General features: G+C 46.6%; 1 protein-coding gene across 1 annotated transcript in view; it reads left to right on the top strand.

Annotated features, from left to right (window-relative positions):
* LOC119399540 (5'-nucleotidase-like) overlaps window positions 1-15,831 on the top strand; it is a 41,218-nt gene extending 25,387 nt beyond the window's left edge. The window contains exons 4-8 of the mRNA XM_037666349.2: window positions 3,025-3,228; window positions 4,559-4,819; window positions 12,159-12,317; window positions 15,204-15,402; window positions 15,525-15,831. Of these exons, the coding sequence (XP_037522277.1) occupies window positions 3,025-3,228; window positions 4,559-4,819; window positions 12,159-12,317; window positions 15,204-15,361 (782 nt within the window). The 3' untranslated portion in view covers window positions 15,362-15,402; window positions 15,525-15,831. The remainder of the gene's footprint in view (window positions 1-3,024; window positions 3,229-4,558; window positions 4,820-12,158; window positions 12,318-15,203; window positions 15,403-15,524) is intronic.
* The last annotated feature ends 1,714 nt before the right edge of the window (window positions 15,832-17,545 follow it).

Below are 17,545 nucleotides of genomic sequence, written 5' to 3'. Positions count from 1 at the left end.
AACGTTATTCGCGTGCTCGCGCAGCCTGTCGTTAGTGCAACGATCTGATTGCCCTACACAATGGCATACTACATAGCAAATAGTATGCGATGCACAATACTTTTCATTGCATGCAATAAACTTGGTTCGATGTTGCTTACTGCAAAACTTCTTTTCTCTGCCTTTCTTATTCGTCGTTTGGCATAGCTCAGCGAGTTTAACGGGGGCGGAGAATGACACTTTAGCATCGACTCGTCGGTCTACCTTCTTTGTGCGAAATTTTGGGAACGTAAGATATTACCGTAGTTTTTCAATTTTCTTTTTCTTCTCAACTGGTTGTGTGGACTACTGGTGACCCTTATACTCCTGAGGAGCTTTTCGGCAACAGAGATCAAGAATCTTCTCGGGTAACCTACCCCAGTGAGACAATTGCACTCTTGGCGGAAGCTAATATACATTTGGTGGGTGCATGATTTATTTAATTGTGCGTGGTTTATCTAAGCAGAGATTTATAATATCTTCTTAAGTAGGGCCCTCGTTCGCTTAGATAATTTTTCAACTCAATCGGCAAGGAATATGCTTGTTCTGGGGCGCAAAATAGGTTGCTGTTTCGGATCTGTTCCAGGCCGTTTATTGTATAAATGTGCACTGTGATGGCGGTATTTTAAAGCTTACTTTCTGATTGAGAGTAGCTTTACGATCACCCTTTTTCTGCACATACGGGCACTCTAAGTCATCATCACGACGGTATCTGGTGTTCTTTAAAGTACACTGATATCGCACTCTACAAGGGCCTATAGGATTTCACCTCCATAGCAATGCCAACGCCGCGGCCCGGATCGAACCCGGGACTTATGTCTAATGGTGAATTCCATTGGCAGATTCGGAGACCTTCCTGAAGCAGTTCGTTCTGCTCCATTCGGAGCAAGTCTGTTCCAGTGGCGGATTGAGAGTGCTCCCTGTACGTTTCAGTGGCAGATGTGGAGCAGCTCGCCGCCATATTCACTCCACGGAGCAGCTCTCTCTACTCCGCGGTAAGCGGCGGATATGACCGGAAGTCGCAAGCTCCCCTCGCGTGCGCAGAGAGTGGCGTACCACGTGCGCGTTGTTATGAGCGGTCAAACCGTGCCCGTTATCTCCGCACGCGCCCGTGAAGGCGAAAACGGCTCGAAATACGAGGAATGCTGGGCCCGTGCGAAGCAGGTGTGCGCTAGCGCCCTCTACACACGCTATGCGTGTGTGTTTCGCCGTTTCATTGTGTTTCATTTGCAGATCTCATTTCGGTTGCTCTCCGCCGGAGCGGAGTGCTCGGGCGCACAGTTCGTCGGCCACTTTGATTACGCCATTAAAATTCACCGTAAGATCTGAAAAATTGACACTTGTTAAGTATAAATCGACGTAACTATAGATTGATCAAACTGTTAGACGAATTTTCATATTTATCCATGTGGGGGAGTTTAAAAGTGTGATATTCTTTTTTTTTTCCAGGTGGCGTTCAAATACTCTCCGGAAATCGACAGCATTAATGCCGAGACAGCACGGCTCAAAAACCAAAGTGGTGTTAAGATATTTGTTCTAATTAGTCACGTCGGCTTTGACGTTGATCAAACCATTGCAGAGAATTGTCCCGATCTGGACCTTATAGTTGGAGGCCACACGAACACCTTTCTTTACACAGGTATGAATATGTTCTTTTTATATAATATTTAAAACAGCATGATCCTGCAGAAATGGCCGTGTCCTGTAATACACTCTCAAAAAGTGCACGAAACTGGTATACATATATCTGAGGAATGACTGACTGTCACGTAAAACGCTGTTTCGCATGTACCGGGCTATGCACTCAGACTTTCAATTTTGAATTGCCTATAAATTGGTACATACATTGACAGAACGCTACTTTGAAAGTATCCATAAGTAGAATTGGGATTTGTTGTCATGTTCCGGCAACATGACACGTAGTTTAAACACGAAAGTTGGCGCTAGTGCTGCGCTCCCCTCTTTCGTGGATTTAGGGGCGAAGCACCTTAGGGCCTAGGCTTGCCCGTCCAGCCGTCACGGTACACGAACCAACACCGAAACCGACAGTGCTCGCGCCAAGCAGAAGTCTCCTACCTCTTGCTCTTCGACTGTCTTTATGATGATAAGTGAGCGCGCACTCGCGCCAATGAGAAGTCTTCTTCCTCTTGTTGGCCGATGCTTGTCGATCCATGGCTTCACGTGCTACTGCCAAGCGCCGTCTTTATTTTCCTCTCTTGAGGTCGCGCGCTCGGCGGTTTTCTTTGCCGCCCAAGAAAAGGCGCTGCAGGTTTTTGGGAAAACGCGAGCGCAAGAGTCCGAGAATGGCTTGCGCTCTGCGCATGCCTCCTGACGGATTGCAAATTTCTTGGGTCCCCTATTTTAAAACTGTCTAGTGTATCGCCGGAGTTGGGAAGTGCGCCTTCGACTTGTACTTCGACATACAGGGCGTGGTCGACCGTGCTCGCGTGATTATCTCTCAAGGGGAGTTTTGTACGTCTTGTGCTTTCACCGCAAAGTTTGCGTTGCAGCTAGAGACCACATGAAGGTCACTTTGCTCGCTGCAGCGGTCGAGTTTGCGAAAGGAGCGATCTTCTCTAGGAGCCCAAAGTAGGGGTTAGTTGAAGTAACAGCTGTGACTGTTCGCGCTCGTCCTACGTATACATGTGCGTTCTTTTCGTGCCTCCTTCCTTCTATTTGAGCAGCGCGCTGCAACTGTCGATCTGTGACAGTTGTTAATTTGCGGTCGCCTTGTGTGTTTTCTTTTCCTGCGTCCATTGTGCTTGAGCAGCGCGCAGCAAGTTTCTAGCAGCTTGCCGTTCTTCCTTTGACATTGCAATCTTTGCTATCGCATTCATTCCTTCACCCTTGAGGCGATACTGTGAGTTTTTATTATTATTATTATTATTATTATTATTATTATTATTATTATTATTATTATTATTATTAGTCCTAACTTCTGTTTCCTTTTCATCTCTTCGATTAAATAAATTCTGCAATTTATGAGGTGCTTGTTCTCTCTTTCAGGAGAGCCTCCTGAGAAAGACAAAAAGGAAGGGCCTTACCCGTTTATATACAACCGCACTAGTGATGGCGGGCGATGTCTTATTGTGCAAGATTATCGCTTCGGAAAATATCTTGGCTTTCTCGAGCTGGAGATTGACAAAAGTTCTGGAAACATTACACGGTGGTCTGGTAACCCGATTTTGCTTAACCAGAGTTATGAGGAAGGTAAGTTTTGCAAACAATACCTATTAGGGTATAGCTACTGAGGTATAAACGGGCCCATACCTCACAATATGCGAGTAGTATTTTAACTCTGTGCAGTGAAGATTCTTAAGTTTCGTTGAGAAAGCGTTTTATTGAACCAAGTTTCGAAATCGTTTCCTTATTGCAGCGGGTAAGGAACCTGAATATTTATGTTATGAGTCCACTAGAAAGCGAGCTTCATCGGTGTTGCAAGCATACTGTCCGCCGGCCTCAATTCAACGCTTACGCGATGTTGGATAGAATGGCGTTTGTAAGCACCAATCAGTTCGCTTTCTTCTATTGCACACGATTCCGCAGGCACGGCACCACTCGTCGGTGTGATGTGCCGTGCCTTCATTTTAATACGGAGCACCGTCCGCTACAGTTTTTCCATTTTTGCCCGTGCTATACTGGGAGACACCACTCCCACTGCTGAGGCAAAGGATGTGGAGCTTGCAGAGTGCCGACGCGACGTCACGACTTGGGCAGGAGCCAGCGCCAGGAAGAGAAATCTTTTTCTTGAGTTACCATAAAATCCCTTACGCATTAAAAGCTCAAGTACACTACTGCTTTCCGAGGTTCCATGATGTGTTTCACACACACACAAGAGCGAGCTCTTCTATCTACTTCGTTTATTTCATTTCTTTCGAAGCAAGGGTGTCGGTCGAGTCCAGCCGAGTGGATGCCGTTACATCGCTTGCAGGCGTTTATTAGTGAGCTCCCGCGCTAAATCCTGTGGTATTGTCGCCCTTGGGCAGGCCTTGGTGCAGTTCTAGATACGGCGTTTAATGCAGCTTGACAACATTGGAACCTGACGGATCGTATAGCACGGGCAACCCAGCGATTCCCTTCGTAATCGCTCTAGTGCCACCACCTCGGCAATCGCGCGCTTGCCGAGATGTTTGCACCTTTTGTTGCGTGGCGCAGGTATCAGCCGGATGTTTCAGAAGCGAGTATCGCGATTTTAGGAAAATTATTGGAATTAATTTTTTTTTATTCTGGGTATTTCTGTAGTTTACATTGTTCTACGACTTGTTAGATTATTTCCCACTGGTTTTGATCATTGTCAATCTTGTTTTTGGCCTGTATTCACCACTGCCTGACCATGCAACATGAGTCAGTAGATGAACGACAAGGCTAATGTGCTGGGCATTTAAAAGCGCGAGATGTGCCGCCTTCTTGGCCGCGCGGGCAGATAGGCGAGCCAATTGACGTGTGTGCTCACAAATTGCAATGCAAGATGTGAACGCACTGCTGCACAGAATTATTGTTTCACCAGTACGTTTCTTCAATTTTCTTTCCTAATTTACAGATAATGACACCCTAGAAAGCCTCAAGCCATACAAAGAAATTGTGGACAATGCTGTGAAAGAAGTCGTCGGCTCTACGAAGGTTCTCCTGGAAGCTAACGACAAGCAGTGTCGCTATAAGGAATGCAATGCAGTCAACCTAATGGCAGATGCGTTCTTAAATTATTATACCGACCGGAGTAGCGTCGTCCCTAAAGCTTGGTCCATCGTCAATGCAGCGGTCGTAAATGGTGGTATTGCGAGAGATTCCATTGAACAAAAATGTGAGTAACTAGAACGCCACTTTTGCGATATGTATCAAATAGCATGTAGCTCGCTGGAAAAAGCTCAAATTGCGATGAACCTTTTCGCCTTTTCCTGAAACAATTATACATTTTGACACCCTTTCCTGGGATCCTTTAAATAGAGGCAGGTTTAAAAAAAAACGAAATCCAGCTCAACTACTGCGACACCTCAGTACGTGCGTAGCACTGTCACGCGGCGAATTCCGTTCGTAGACTTCCCACTCTTCCGTTTACAAAAGCATCGATAACGTTAATGTTTGAGGTGAGCATGTAAGGTTTTTGGGCACCGAGCAGAATCTTCTTAGGGAGATTCAGAAACTCGGTGTGAACATTCGCGCGACTTTTGGACGCGCTGTATCGACCAGCTGCTTATTACGGCAGTGCAGATACATGTCATCCGCAGCGAGTACCGTCAACGTTTTTTCCTCCTTCAGATGTAGCGCCCAAGCGCCGGCTAAGGGCAGTTGGAAGGAGCAATCATGCAATCTGCGAGCTGGCGGCGCCCAATCTTCCGCGGCGCAGGAGTCAACCGCGTGTGTCCGAAGCATTTTTAGCGATATTAAGTTAATTATTGCGATTACTTCTTGGTTATTGCTGTTAATTATCTATTTTTTTACCTCTTTCGTTTATTTTAACCCTTTTTTGAGCATTGCTAGCCATGTTTTAGGCATGTATCGAGCGCTTGATTGTGAGCGGGACCACGCCACATGGGATCCATGGATGGACAGCAAGCCGGGCCCCTAAGGTTCAACGCACTTGAAACATTGGTGGTCCTGTAGCAAGACGCCACTGAAACGCAGCCGACCGGAAATGCACTGAGAATATGGCATGCTTTTATGGCTGCGTGCTTATGCCATCTAGGTCCAAAATAGCGTAGATCCGTGTCAACCGTCTTCGTAGACCTGGCTGGAATGGCCAAACTGCTGTGAACAGCTGCGGAAGCATAGCAGCAGACAGCTCCGTCGAAGGTCACCATTATAAAATTTGGAGGTGACCCTAATCCTTGAATTAGGTGTCTAGTAAGGGCCTTCACTCGTCGGCGTTACGGTGAACTAGAACAGGTGTAGTGAGTACGTTGCGCGGTAGCGGCAACGGGAGACGTGAATCCCCTGATGTTACCCGTGATCACAGACGCTGATGTATTCCTTAGTGGCCAAGGAGACATCGCCGTCGCCACGTTTTCAACGCCAGTGTCAAAGAAAAGGCAGAAGCGCGCACACGGACGTCCTTCGCACGGCTTCGCACGAGACATAACACCTCCTACAGCCTGTACTACACGAGTCGTCATCCAAGGACTTGTGTTCATAATCAAATTTGTTGTGCTGCCCTCATGTTACCATGCCAATAATGTTAGGCCGGGACTTACTTGCGTATAATAACGCCCTCATTGACGGCTTTAGCGCCGGACCCGAGCATTGTGTACTTCAAGATGTTGATGCTGTCGAAACGCCCTTGCGTGTTATAAACTGTCCATATCCGTCGACACAACCGTTCCTTCGCGCTCTTCCTTGTTTGTGCCTGCGTAGTGCGCCGCTATTTGAGATGGCGATGTTCACTCTACGCCCTCTGACCTGTTCATTCGCTGCGAATGTTCTCCACTGCCCGTTGCTCTCCTTACTCTCCGCAGTGGCGTCACGAATACGCTCGTCCGCAGTACAGTGGTGTGGCCTTTACCTTTGTTTCATGGTGAATACCTCGGCAGCATACAGCCGATTGACACCTTTCATATTTTTGACGCTCCGGCCACTTCAATTTCTACGGACTTTAGTACACTCACATCTGATTCTGCAGATGATCAGCCACTGCTTGACGCTTTCTATCGCTCCATCGATGCCGCGACGTCTCCTTCAGAACGAAGCCAGCTGATCACCAGCGCCGCCAGGCTACCAATTTCTCCATTCACGATGACCTTCTTTACCGGCCCAACTACTCTTCCGACGGTTGCAAGTGGTTTGTGATAGCCCGCCATCTCCGTGCTCTTATATGTGACGCTTTCCATGCAGACCAACAGGTCGCGCATGCCGCGCTCTTCAAGACCTAAAATAGACTAGGACCAGTGGCGTAGCCAGGGGGCACGGGGGCTCACTGGGCCCGTGCCCGCCCCCCGAACTTTTTCCTATAGCATCCAGAGCCCAAAATGACACTTGGCCGCATCTGCCGGCCCCGCCCCCACTTGAAACCAAGGAGTTGGCCTTCCCCCCCCCCCGGAAAAAATAATATCTGCCGACGCCCCTGGCTAGGAATTCGATTGTATTGGCGCAGCATGCGTAACTACGTGCAGAAGTTCATTCGCTCATGTGATTAGTGCCAATAAAGAAAATTACCTACCGGACAAGTCTACCCGTCACAATCTCTTCCCTGTCATAGTCGACCCTTTGCTCGTGTTGCATTGATATAATTATACTGACCTTTATCATGAACTGTAGGAGGTAACCGAAGGATTATTGTTGCGATAGACCACTGGACACGCTATGCCGAAACAGCTTCACTGCTTACTGCCACGGCGCGTGACGTTGCAACGTTTGTGTTGCGACATTTCATTCTGCGTCACCGTGCTCGTCGCGAACTCCTAAGCGATAGAGGCCGTGCCTTCTTTTCCGACGATTTGAAGGCGCTTCTTGACGGATGCCGAATCGTGCAGCTCACAAGTACAACGTACCATCTGCGAATGAACGGCATGGCAGAGCGCTTCAACCGTACTCCTGGCGCTATGCTATCAATGTGCGTCGCCTCTGATCATTCATATTGGGACCAAGTTCTCCCTTTCGTCATCTACGCTTACAATACTGCGGTACAAGCAACTACTCGATTTTCCCCGTGCGTTCTTCTATACTGACGAGAACCTGCAAATATGATTGATACCATTCTTCCATATTAACCTGATGAGTCTAAAAATACTCCCTGTCCGAAGCTACCCGACATGCCGAAGAATGCCGCCAGCTTGCGCGCTCCTTTTCTACTGAGGCAGCAGCAATCTCGTCAACCTGGCAACCGCTAGGCACCAACTGTTTCCCCTGGCCCTTTGGTATGGCTTCGGGTGCCGGCTAAAACACCCAGCAGCTCCGCAAAACTTGTTACGAAATACATCGAACCATGCCACGTTGTGGAGCAAACCTTCTCCGTCAATCACCTCTTGGAGCCCACCACGCCGTCGACAGATCTACGCTATCGCGGCCGCTAGCTTGTCCACGTCTCTCGCATCAAGCCGTACTATGACCTAATAGTTGTGTCCTCACCCTAAGCTGGCAGTATGATGCATTTTTCTGCGGAGGGTGATTGTAGTGAAGAAGAGTGGCCTCAGCGGCGTTGCTCTGCGAATCAGCAGCATCGGCATGAGCTCGCAGTTGGTGCGCTTGGCCGAACGCTGCTGACCACTGCCCGTTCATCCGCATCCTTGCTAATAAACCTCGCAGCATAAACCTTTACAGCCACACGTGTTTGTTGGCAGCATGCTCCCAGGTCGGTAAAACCTTTTTTTAATTATACTGGAGGCAACACAAGGTTTCCTAAAAATTTCAACTCTTCCCTATTTTCACATTATGGTAATGAAGCGTGGTCGTCATTTATTGGGATGCAGTTTCGCTGGTCAGGTGACAAAATAAGAGAACTGAATTGAATTCAAAACAACTTTATTAGGTCATACCGAACGCAACTGGGTCGCCCACCCGGCTCAGTTCCACGTAGGAACTGGGTTTCCTGAAGATATGTAAGCGTGAGTATGAACGCGAGTGAGTACTCACGAATGTGAATGGGCATGAGTATGAAAGTAGAGATGAGTGTGAGTAGAGATGAGTATGAACATGAATACTTATGAGTGTGAGTAGAGTGAGTATGAACCTTAGTGGGCTCGTATGAGTTTTAATAAAGTCTTTTTGGAGCTTGAGTTTTAAAAGCCCCGGCAAATTCCGCGCATCAATGTCATGCGATCCAGTCTGCGAGGAGCTGCATGCACCGCACTTCGTAAGTGGACAAATCAAGGCGTTCTTGTCATGTTCATTGTGGCATGATTGTCAAGCATCTATGTATGCACAATCTGGTAAGGTGGTCGAAATTACACGGCATCCTACACTATGGCGCTTCTCATAGCCTGAGTCATATTGGGACGTTAAACCTCATACACTAACCAACATCACTGTACAGCAGGTACGCACATTTGCATCACGAATACTGCGATTTGATGATGCTGGTTAATATAAAAGAACTTCGATGTGTTGGGCGCCTCGTTTTGTTCTGGAATGTGATGATCAACTTATATCGCACAAACCGTATGGTGCAGTTTGTATTAAGTCGTTAAAGAAAAGGCTATGTGGTCCAACTAAATGCTTCACAAGATTCCGCCCTAGCCGAGGCCGACGTCCGTTCCCAGATGTTACACTGAGAAAATCAAACACATAGGACATTTTAACAGCGTATCTGCTTAATTACGCTTGGCTTAGTGCCGCAGTTATCTGCACGAGTGTTGGTACGCGCCACAGAAACCCGGTGTGTGCCAGCAGTTCCTACCACAGCATCATAGCCATTCATAATATAGTATAGCAAGGGGGTAGGAAAGGCAAGTGAATGTGAGGATGAGTGACGTGAGTATGAGGAGGGGTGAGAGAAGGGGAGAGAGTAAAGCATGTTAGAGACTTGTATAGTATAGTTGTGTATCACACACAGTAGGTATGTACCACGCAACTCCAAGCATAGCACTGCCATGCGTAGTATAGTATAGCAAGGGACTCGGAAAGAATGCGAGAGTGACGAGCAGGGCTGGGCAAAGATACTTTCAAATTGCATCGCGATACGATACAAGATACTTGGGCAAGAATTATTTGAAATACGAATACAAGATGCTTCCGGAATTATTGTATACGTCACGATACTTCCCAATTGTGTCATAAGATACTTCGATACATTTGCAAATTTGATATTATACATCCACATAATGAAGCAACAAAGACCTATGTACAAAAGTGTTTACTTGAAATTTTCCTCAATACTACCAGCCTTGTTTAATTTAATGAAATATCTGTTTGTATCCCGAAAGTTCTGTATTTCTTGCTCAAAGTAGACTAGTTCGATTCCGATACATCCTATTGCGATTTCTTTGACTGTTTAACATGACAGCTTTTTATACACTACGCTGTAAGTGGTGCTCGCTTGACACTTTTGTAATTGGTCGGTGTCGCTGCTCTATTTGGAGATCAGCCAGCGGGTTGCAATCTACATGCAAGAACGTCATTAGGAAGCCTCCGCACCATGGAGCATTTTCCGTTGCACAGTCTTATTTGTTCGTAAGTGTTACCGTTTTCATAATACCACATCACCCGACAGGTGTAGCGCAGTAACAATGCTCGTATTCATATTTTTTAATGCATCGAGTGAAGACAATAGCGACAGAGTCAGCGCTAACGATTCATTGAGGACATAATACTGCAGCAAATATTTTTCACATTCTACTTCTGCTGGCGTAAAGTGTTGGTTAGCAATATATTCACTAACGTGCAATCTTTTACCATTTCTTCTCCTAGAGAACTTGTGCCGCCCATAAACATCTCAGACGTATTGTAGTGACACAGAACGTCGCAAGATACTACTGCTATTCACTACTATTTCTAGCTTTACCTGCTCTACCTGCTGATTTATAATTAGTAAGAAAACTTTACGGTGACCTAAAAAAAGAAAGCAAATATGTCTAAGACAAATAGCAAGGTGGTTCTGTGTTAAACGATCACTGTGAATAAGTATACAGGCTGTTTCAAATAAGTAGAACCAAGTATTTCGAAAACAAGTGGTTAACCACAACTGAATGAAACCAACGTCATATGCCTTACCGCCATGTAGCGCTCGTTGTTGTATTGTTTTTGTATTGGGCTTAGCTGATTAATTATCTAAGGACAATTATGTAACATTTTTGATATTCATTTTAGGGCCAAGTGCGCTTCGTCACTTCATAGAGCGCATTTGAAAACGACCAATCCAATTTTGTTTTGGCGACGGGAGTGCTGCATGGTGAATATTTTGTCTTTTAAAGAAAGCGCGCGAAAGATGAAATCAAACCACGTGAGTTCGTTCATGCGCTACCGTACTGCAGCGCTATCAGACGTACTTCAAGCGGAACAACGGGTGCGCGGACCGTCGGCCTATCACTTCTCATTGATTTAGGCTCCGGGCTTGTTGATTTAGGCTCCGGGCTTGTTCCTTTCACTGCCCTGTAAAAATGACTGGAATAGGTTTTTTGAAATTCTTGCAGCGGTTAAATGAAAACTGTTGTGTCGGTGGCGCCATCCATTGAGCGCACGTGGACTGTCTCTGAGCCTCAGTTGCGTGAAGAGTTAAGATGTTGTGTGTCTCCACACGCGATTTCAAACGTAACCAATCCCGTGTGCACGCGTGTTCCTTGTGTGTCATGTGAATAAACGGCCGCCTCCCGTCTCAGTCGTTGTTTGGGCTTCAGATGCTTGGGCTTCAGCTACTCTCTCTACCCGTGCCGCGGGCCGTGCCGCCGCCCATCGCGTCCCGCTCCAGTCGCCGGGGCCTTGAAGTCTGTTACCGCCCTCCGACTCAACAAAAAGTTTTATTAAATCGCACTGTTTCTACTTTATGCTCAAATTGGTGTCCTAATGACCTGACGGACTCATATTACTGGCTCAGTGGTTATATAGGAAACCATCTAAGCCATTTTCAGCTCCCTCTGGAAGGCTGTTTGGCTGTCGGATACTGCTAATAGTAAATTTCAGTAATATACTCAAAGCGGCTCTTCCTCCCGATCTGCGTGCGATGATGTATCAGCACTGTGTTGTGTGGGTTCAGTGTCCCGTTGTTACACTGTTCGGCCATGAGGTTTTTATATCTTTTTTATCTGAATGCGCAGCCTATCTTCCTGAGCTTCTATACGAGCTAGCCAAAGCAAACGTTCAGTGCGAGTATTAAAGGGCTCATAGCAATAAACGTAACTTGTCTTCATCAATATATCTTTTTTTGCACAATTTATCAACCAAGAATGCTACCTCTAGCAAGACGTTTTTTATAATGTTATTTCAATGATGGCACGCCAAAGTTCGTCTACAGACATCTACCTTCCTTTCAAGATTCATAAAGCAATAATGAAACAAGGTAGTATAATATGTGTTTGCTTAAGCTCTTTTCTTATGCGTAAAAGACCATTTCCATTCACTGGTTTGCGTTTATTCTAACGCACAGATGGCTTCACTTCCTATTTGGCTACCTGATATAAATATTGTTTACAGCGTTGCTTAAATGAAGGCGCAACGCTTTAAATTGACTGGAAAGCTTATAGATGCCCATCTGACGGCTGTCGCTTCTTTCTTTTCAGCCAATGTTACACTCGGTGATGTACTTGGTGCGATGCCTTATGACAGTGACCTTGTTCTCATGAACATGACCGGTCGTGACTTAATGACAATGTTTGAGTTTGGCGTCACCAACTTTACCTGGTGGCCGGATCTCAATGGAAGGTTTTTGCAAGGCTCAGGTACAAATTGAAGAAATCTCAAGGTTTTTTTTATAAGCCAAACACATTTGCTATTCGATAGAAAATTGTAGATACATTAAAACATACCTCTAATGTTTTAGACGGGGCATAATTTTGCATGTGAATTATTCAATGCAGACGAATTTTCAGGCACATTTTCAAGATTGCAGTAACTCTCGTAAATATCATAAGAAGCATAAACTCAAGCGCAATATTTCGGTTGCAGCATTTTGTCGAATATCGCGCAACAGTCATTAGGAAAGCGTGAAGGTATTGGCTTAGGTCTCGACGCTTGCCGTGTCACATAAAAAGATTCGCAACGGTGTTTCTTATGGGGTAGTATTGCTGCGTCTGTATAGCCCAGATAGCGCCAGAAAAAGCATTTAACGGTTCACTCTAAAGCGTGATTCCTGGGGTATTATATTGCGTAGGTAAATTTAGCATGTCAATCCAGAAATCCACGTCAAAATACTTTTTCTATCTCTGTGTTGTGGCATTGAATAATACGAGAAACATGCCTTCTGGCTTCAAGCTCCGCCACGGTGGTCTAGTGGTTATGGCGCTCGACTGCTGACCCGAAGGTCACGGGATCGAATCCCGGCCGCGGCGGCTGTATTTTCGGTGGAGGCGAAAATGTTTGAACCCCGCGTTCTCAGATTTAGCGCACGTTAAAGAACCCCAGGTGGTCGAAATTTCCGGAGCCCTCCACTACGGCGTCTCTCATAATCATATCGTGGTTTTGGGACGTTAAACCCCAGATATTGTTATTATTGTTATTATTCTAGCTCCAAGAAATTGTAAGAGACGCAAACCACCAAAGAAAACTGGCGAAAGGAAAAAGTGTCACTCGCAGCTAACTTCATTCTTGAAATGCCATCGCAATATATACGCCTAGCCACACATGCGCAACAACATACCACGCCTCACATCACAACAATCTGCCATTCTCAATGCACGTGCTAGTTTAGCTGCGAGTGGACGCTCATTCCTTTCTCCTGTTTTCCTTGTTGGTTTGCGTATTCCAATTTCTTGAAGCATACACTAACTAGCCTAACAACAAGTTTTACTGATGTCTTCTGGCGTCGCGCTACTCTAAAATGCTATGATAAATAGACCCACTCATCAAGGGTGATATTAACTCATTTTTGCAGGTGAAGAAGCCACGCCTGCTATTTCTGTTGAAATACCGTGGTTTATGACCTTGCGCACGACATGTCCTGTCCCCTTTTTTTCGTTAGTCATTCGTGCATTTTGCTGAGCACAACTACATTACAAAAACGTACTATTAGTAATTATTGTATTTATAGTCGGATACAGCTTAAGAAGTTAGAAGACGTCCCGCTAAGACGACCGAAGCGCGGCATTCGATCGCCTCCGCGACTAAAGAAATAGTCCCGCTCAGGCACGCGCCGATGTTCTCCGAAGGCGGAGCCACCGACCGTCCCGCTCATGACGTCAGTCCCGGGTGCGCGCCCATTGGTGCAGGCTTGTGTTCATCCGCCTTAGAGGAGGAAATGCCGCTGAATTTTAAAGTTGCGTCCGACTATAGCAAGAAATAGGCGTTAGAGCGCAGCTCTTACGGGCCCGTTCCTCGGTCGGAGCGCCGCCCATTGATGAGCTTCGCAGTAACGATGCGAACAAGCATGGCGAAAGATGTGCTGGCTCGCGCGCCTCGACGACTCGACGCTCCTTTGTGGACTCCGAATGGATTAGGCAGAGACAGTGCAGAGACCAGAGACGCGTGTGGAAAAATAAAACTTTACTCTATTGATATTGCTGCGCAAGGAATCTAGTACAGCGCTTAATACAAGATAACAAAATACATATACAATCAATAAATCAGCTTACAAGAGAGAAGTATTACAAACTTCACAAAATTAACAAACAATAGAACTGCAGATGAGAAAGTTCGAAGGCATAAACAGGTGAATGTATACGCCTGATGGACGGCAGGGTTGAGTCCACGACGATCGGATGCGAGAAGTCAAAGAAAGTTCTGGCACAATTGTGATGTTGGCGGTGTTGCAACGCTAGTGTTTCCGGGGGACTAGTGCCTGAAGGCGATCTCGGGCAGGTTGAACTAACTCGAGATTGAAGTATCGATGCCTACGTTGCCGACGTAATTACGCGTCACAACTAAACGAACGGCTAAGTTTAGGTGGTCAGCCAATACAGAGCCACACTAAAAACTTCTAGAAGGGATACTTCTTTATCTGCTTCTACACCATGTTGGCCAGCAACTAGACTGCTTAGCAGGGCACAATCCTGCGCTTAAACCACCCTCCGTGTCCCCTCAATCCACTTCCTGGGGGAAAAGAGACCTCTACATGGGCCCAATCATTGCGTTTCATTGTTATCAACTCCGCCCTAAAGATATATTGACCACGCCCCTTTACAATTAGGAGAGGGTTCTTAGTTGAGCGAGAGTGACAACCTGTTGGGGTGGTCTCATACGGCTTGCCCACCTGCAGTTTTACCCATGGGAATGGTCTGTTTCCTTGGCTCTCAGCCGGCGCCTCTTGCAGTCTACAGCTTCTTCGGGGTACATCGTGGCCTTCCACGACCCTGCCGACGCCGCCGTTACAGGTGCAAAGGATCAAACATCGGCGGCGAACGCTCGAAGAAGAGCACCTCTTCAGCACACTTCCAGGCTCTAAAAAACAGTCTTCTCATGGTCAAGCGGTTCCGACGGTCTGCGGGGGAGCGCGGCGTCCGTTAATTGGTCGTGACTCCGGGTCGCAAAAAAATGGCAGTCCGTGAGACTCAATGAGTTTCAATGAGGCTCAATGAACTGAACTTTTTTTAGTGAATGCTGTGTATATGTGCTATTTCCTGCAAAAAAAAACACATTTGCTGCGTCGGTTAGTTTACTTTTTCATCCCTTAGGTATCCGAGTGGTCTACAACTTCAGTATGCCAAACGGATGTCGGATTGTGTCGTTGCAAGTTCTTTGCGCGAACTGCAGCGTACCTATGTATAGTGAAGTTATGGAGAATGAGACATACAGCATTGTTACCGACAACTTTTATTGCAAACGGAGGTGACGGTTTTAAATTTGACAAGTCTGTCAAATGGAAAACTGAAGGTAAGCTCACAGTTCGAGACTATCTATAAAGGAAATGCTTATGCTGCCGAAGAGTATTTTCGGCGTCTTTTTGATGCAACATAATTTGTGTGAATCCTTATATGCTGCGCATTATATTTCAGGGGTGAGCGCGATGGACGCATTGTTAGGCTACATAAAAAAGACATCGCCAATAAAAACACCGCAAGAAGGCCGCGTCATTACATTGAACCTGCCACCAAAGCCCGAAAATACAACAACGATCTCACCCATTACAGAGTCGGCATCAGCTGCTCAGGGCAGGGACATTTCAGAAAACTACGTGATGATCTCAAAGCGAGTGGAGGTCGATGAGGAGAACTATATTTGGTAGCAAGAAGCAATATTTCTGAACATGCTGCCAGAATAAAAAAAAAAGAACCATGTCCATGAATCTTTTTCGGTTTTGCATCTGGGTTTTCGATAGAGCCATAGAATTAGGTAGGCCTAAGAGAAATAAAGTTTATCATTTCTATTCGACTTTACTTTCCATGTAATCCTCATCTGGACGGAATCAGGAGCAACTTGACTTTCAACCGCCGTTTTCAAAGCCGCCAATATGAACACACCCTACAAGAGAAAGGGCGTGAAATAAATATTTGAAAATTGAAAATCTTGGCACATTTGAAAGCTTACTGGGAACATCGCTGTACGACGGGCGAAGAAAAGAGAGCGCATTGGCGCTGACTAAAACGTGTTATTTGAAAGAATATAGTAACAAGGCAATGCGCTATTAAATAACATGCGTCCAAATCAACGCCCAATGCGCAACAAATTGGGAGAGCCCTGAACGCGCAGCTTGGAGTAGTATTTGAAGCACTCACATATGTATATATTGTCTTTTCTCATCATATATCTACTTTACAATAAAGTCTCGTCTTCCAAGCTCTACTCGGCACACGTAGACAAATGCCTAATGTATTGTTTCACGAAATATTGCCTATTAGCTTAGTAGGCTCTACCAGGCTATTGGTAGAGGTCCCCCACTTGTTAACAAACGCGAGTATTACTTTTTAGAGCCCAGCTCTTAGGCGTCCGTTCCTGCGTTTAGCGGCGCCGCCGTCGGTGGCGTAGCCGATAGAAATGAAAAAGTACCTGATAGATATGAAAAATACCCAGGAACAAGTAAACAAAAAAAAGAAAAACGAAAAAAGAAAACGGCGCGCGGAGTGCGAGCAAGAGGGGGGCAAGGTGGATGCGAGAAGAAGCGAATGGCTGTTGTTAATGTTGCCCAGACGACGTAAACCACGCAATCGTTACGTAACCGCTACGTAATCGCCGCCATTACCGCGCCGCCACTCACAAGGGCCGTAACTCAACGGCTTTCTAGGCGCTCTCGGCGCTAGCGTCAGCGGTGCGTTTGAATTTCGTGCCCTTATGGGAGGTATACGAAGAAATAGAGGGGTGCACGGGCTCCTGGTAGCCCGAAAGCTCGAGCCCGACCCGACCCGCGGGCCGGGCTCAGGCGGGCCGACGTATTTTCCCCTCGGGCCCGGGCCGCGCTCGGGCTTCTTGGAGTTTTATCGGGCCGGGCTCGGGCCCGGCGCAATGCCCGACTCAAGCCCGAAATGTAGAGAATGAGTGGGAGTTGTTTTGCAGCACGCATACAGCGCCTTTTCCGCGAGCGCCCTTTAACGCTTTTCCTTTCCATTCGCTACTTTAAACAAAAGGGGAGCAGGTAAAGCGCTGCCTCTGTTGCACTCCGACAAACAGAGAAGTAACACCACCTGAGCTAGTGACGGCGCCACGCGACTGTTCGCATTAGATTTAAGGCCAAATGCTATATGCGTGAAAATGCACGCGACAGCGACGAACGACCTCACGTAGATAGCCTTCGTGCAAGCTGACGCTTGCATGGGCGTACCCCATACACGTGACGGCTTTGGCGAGCGAACTCCATTGTTGCTTGCATGTGGCCGTCTACTTGTAATTTATAATCTGTGCAATAGAGGCTGTTCGTCTGTGTCGTTTGATCATATATGATATGCTCAATGAAATGCTAAATTATCGGAAAAAGATATTTTGTTTTCCAGCGAACCTTCAAAAAGGCGGGCCGGGCCCTGGATTGTGTTTTCGTACATCGGGCCGGGCCTGGCGGGCTCGCAGCCCTTTGCCGTCAGGCTTG

This window comes from Rhipicephalus sanguineus, chromosome 7 (genome assembly GCF_013339695.2).
Source record: "Rhipicephalus sanguineus isolate Rsan-2018 chromosome 7, BIME_Rsan_1.4, whole genome shotgun sequence".
In the NCBI taxonomy this organism is placed as follows: domain Eukaryota; kingdom Metazoa; phylum Arthropoda; class Arachnida; order Ixodida; family Ixodidae; genus Rhipicephalus; species Rhipicephalus sanguineus.
Note: the sequence above shows the minus strand (reverse complement) of the source record. Positions and strands in the feature narration are given on the sequence as shown.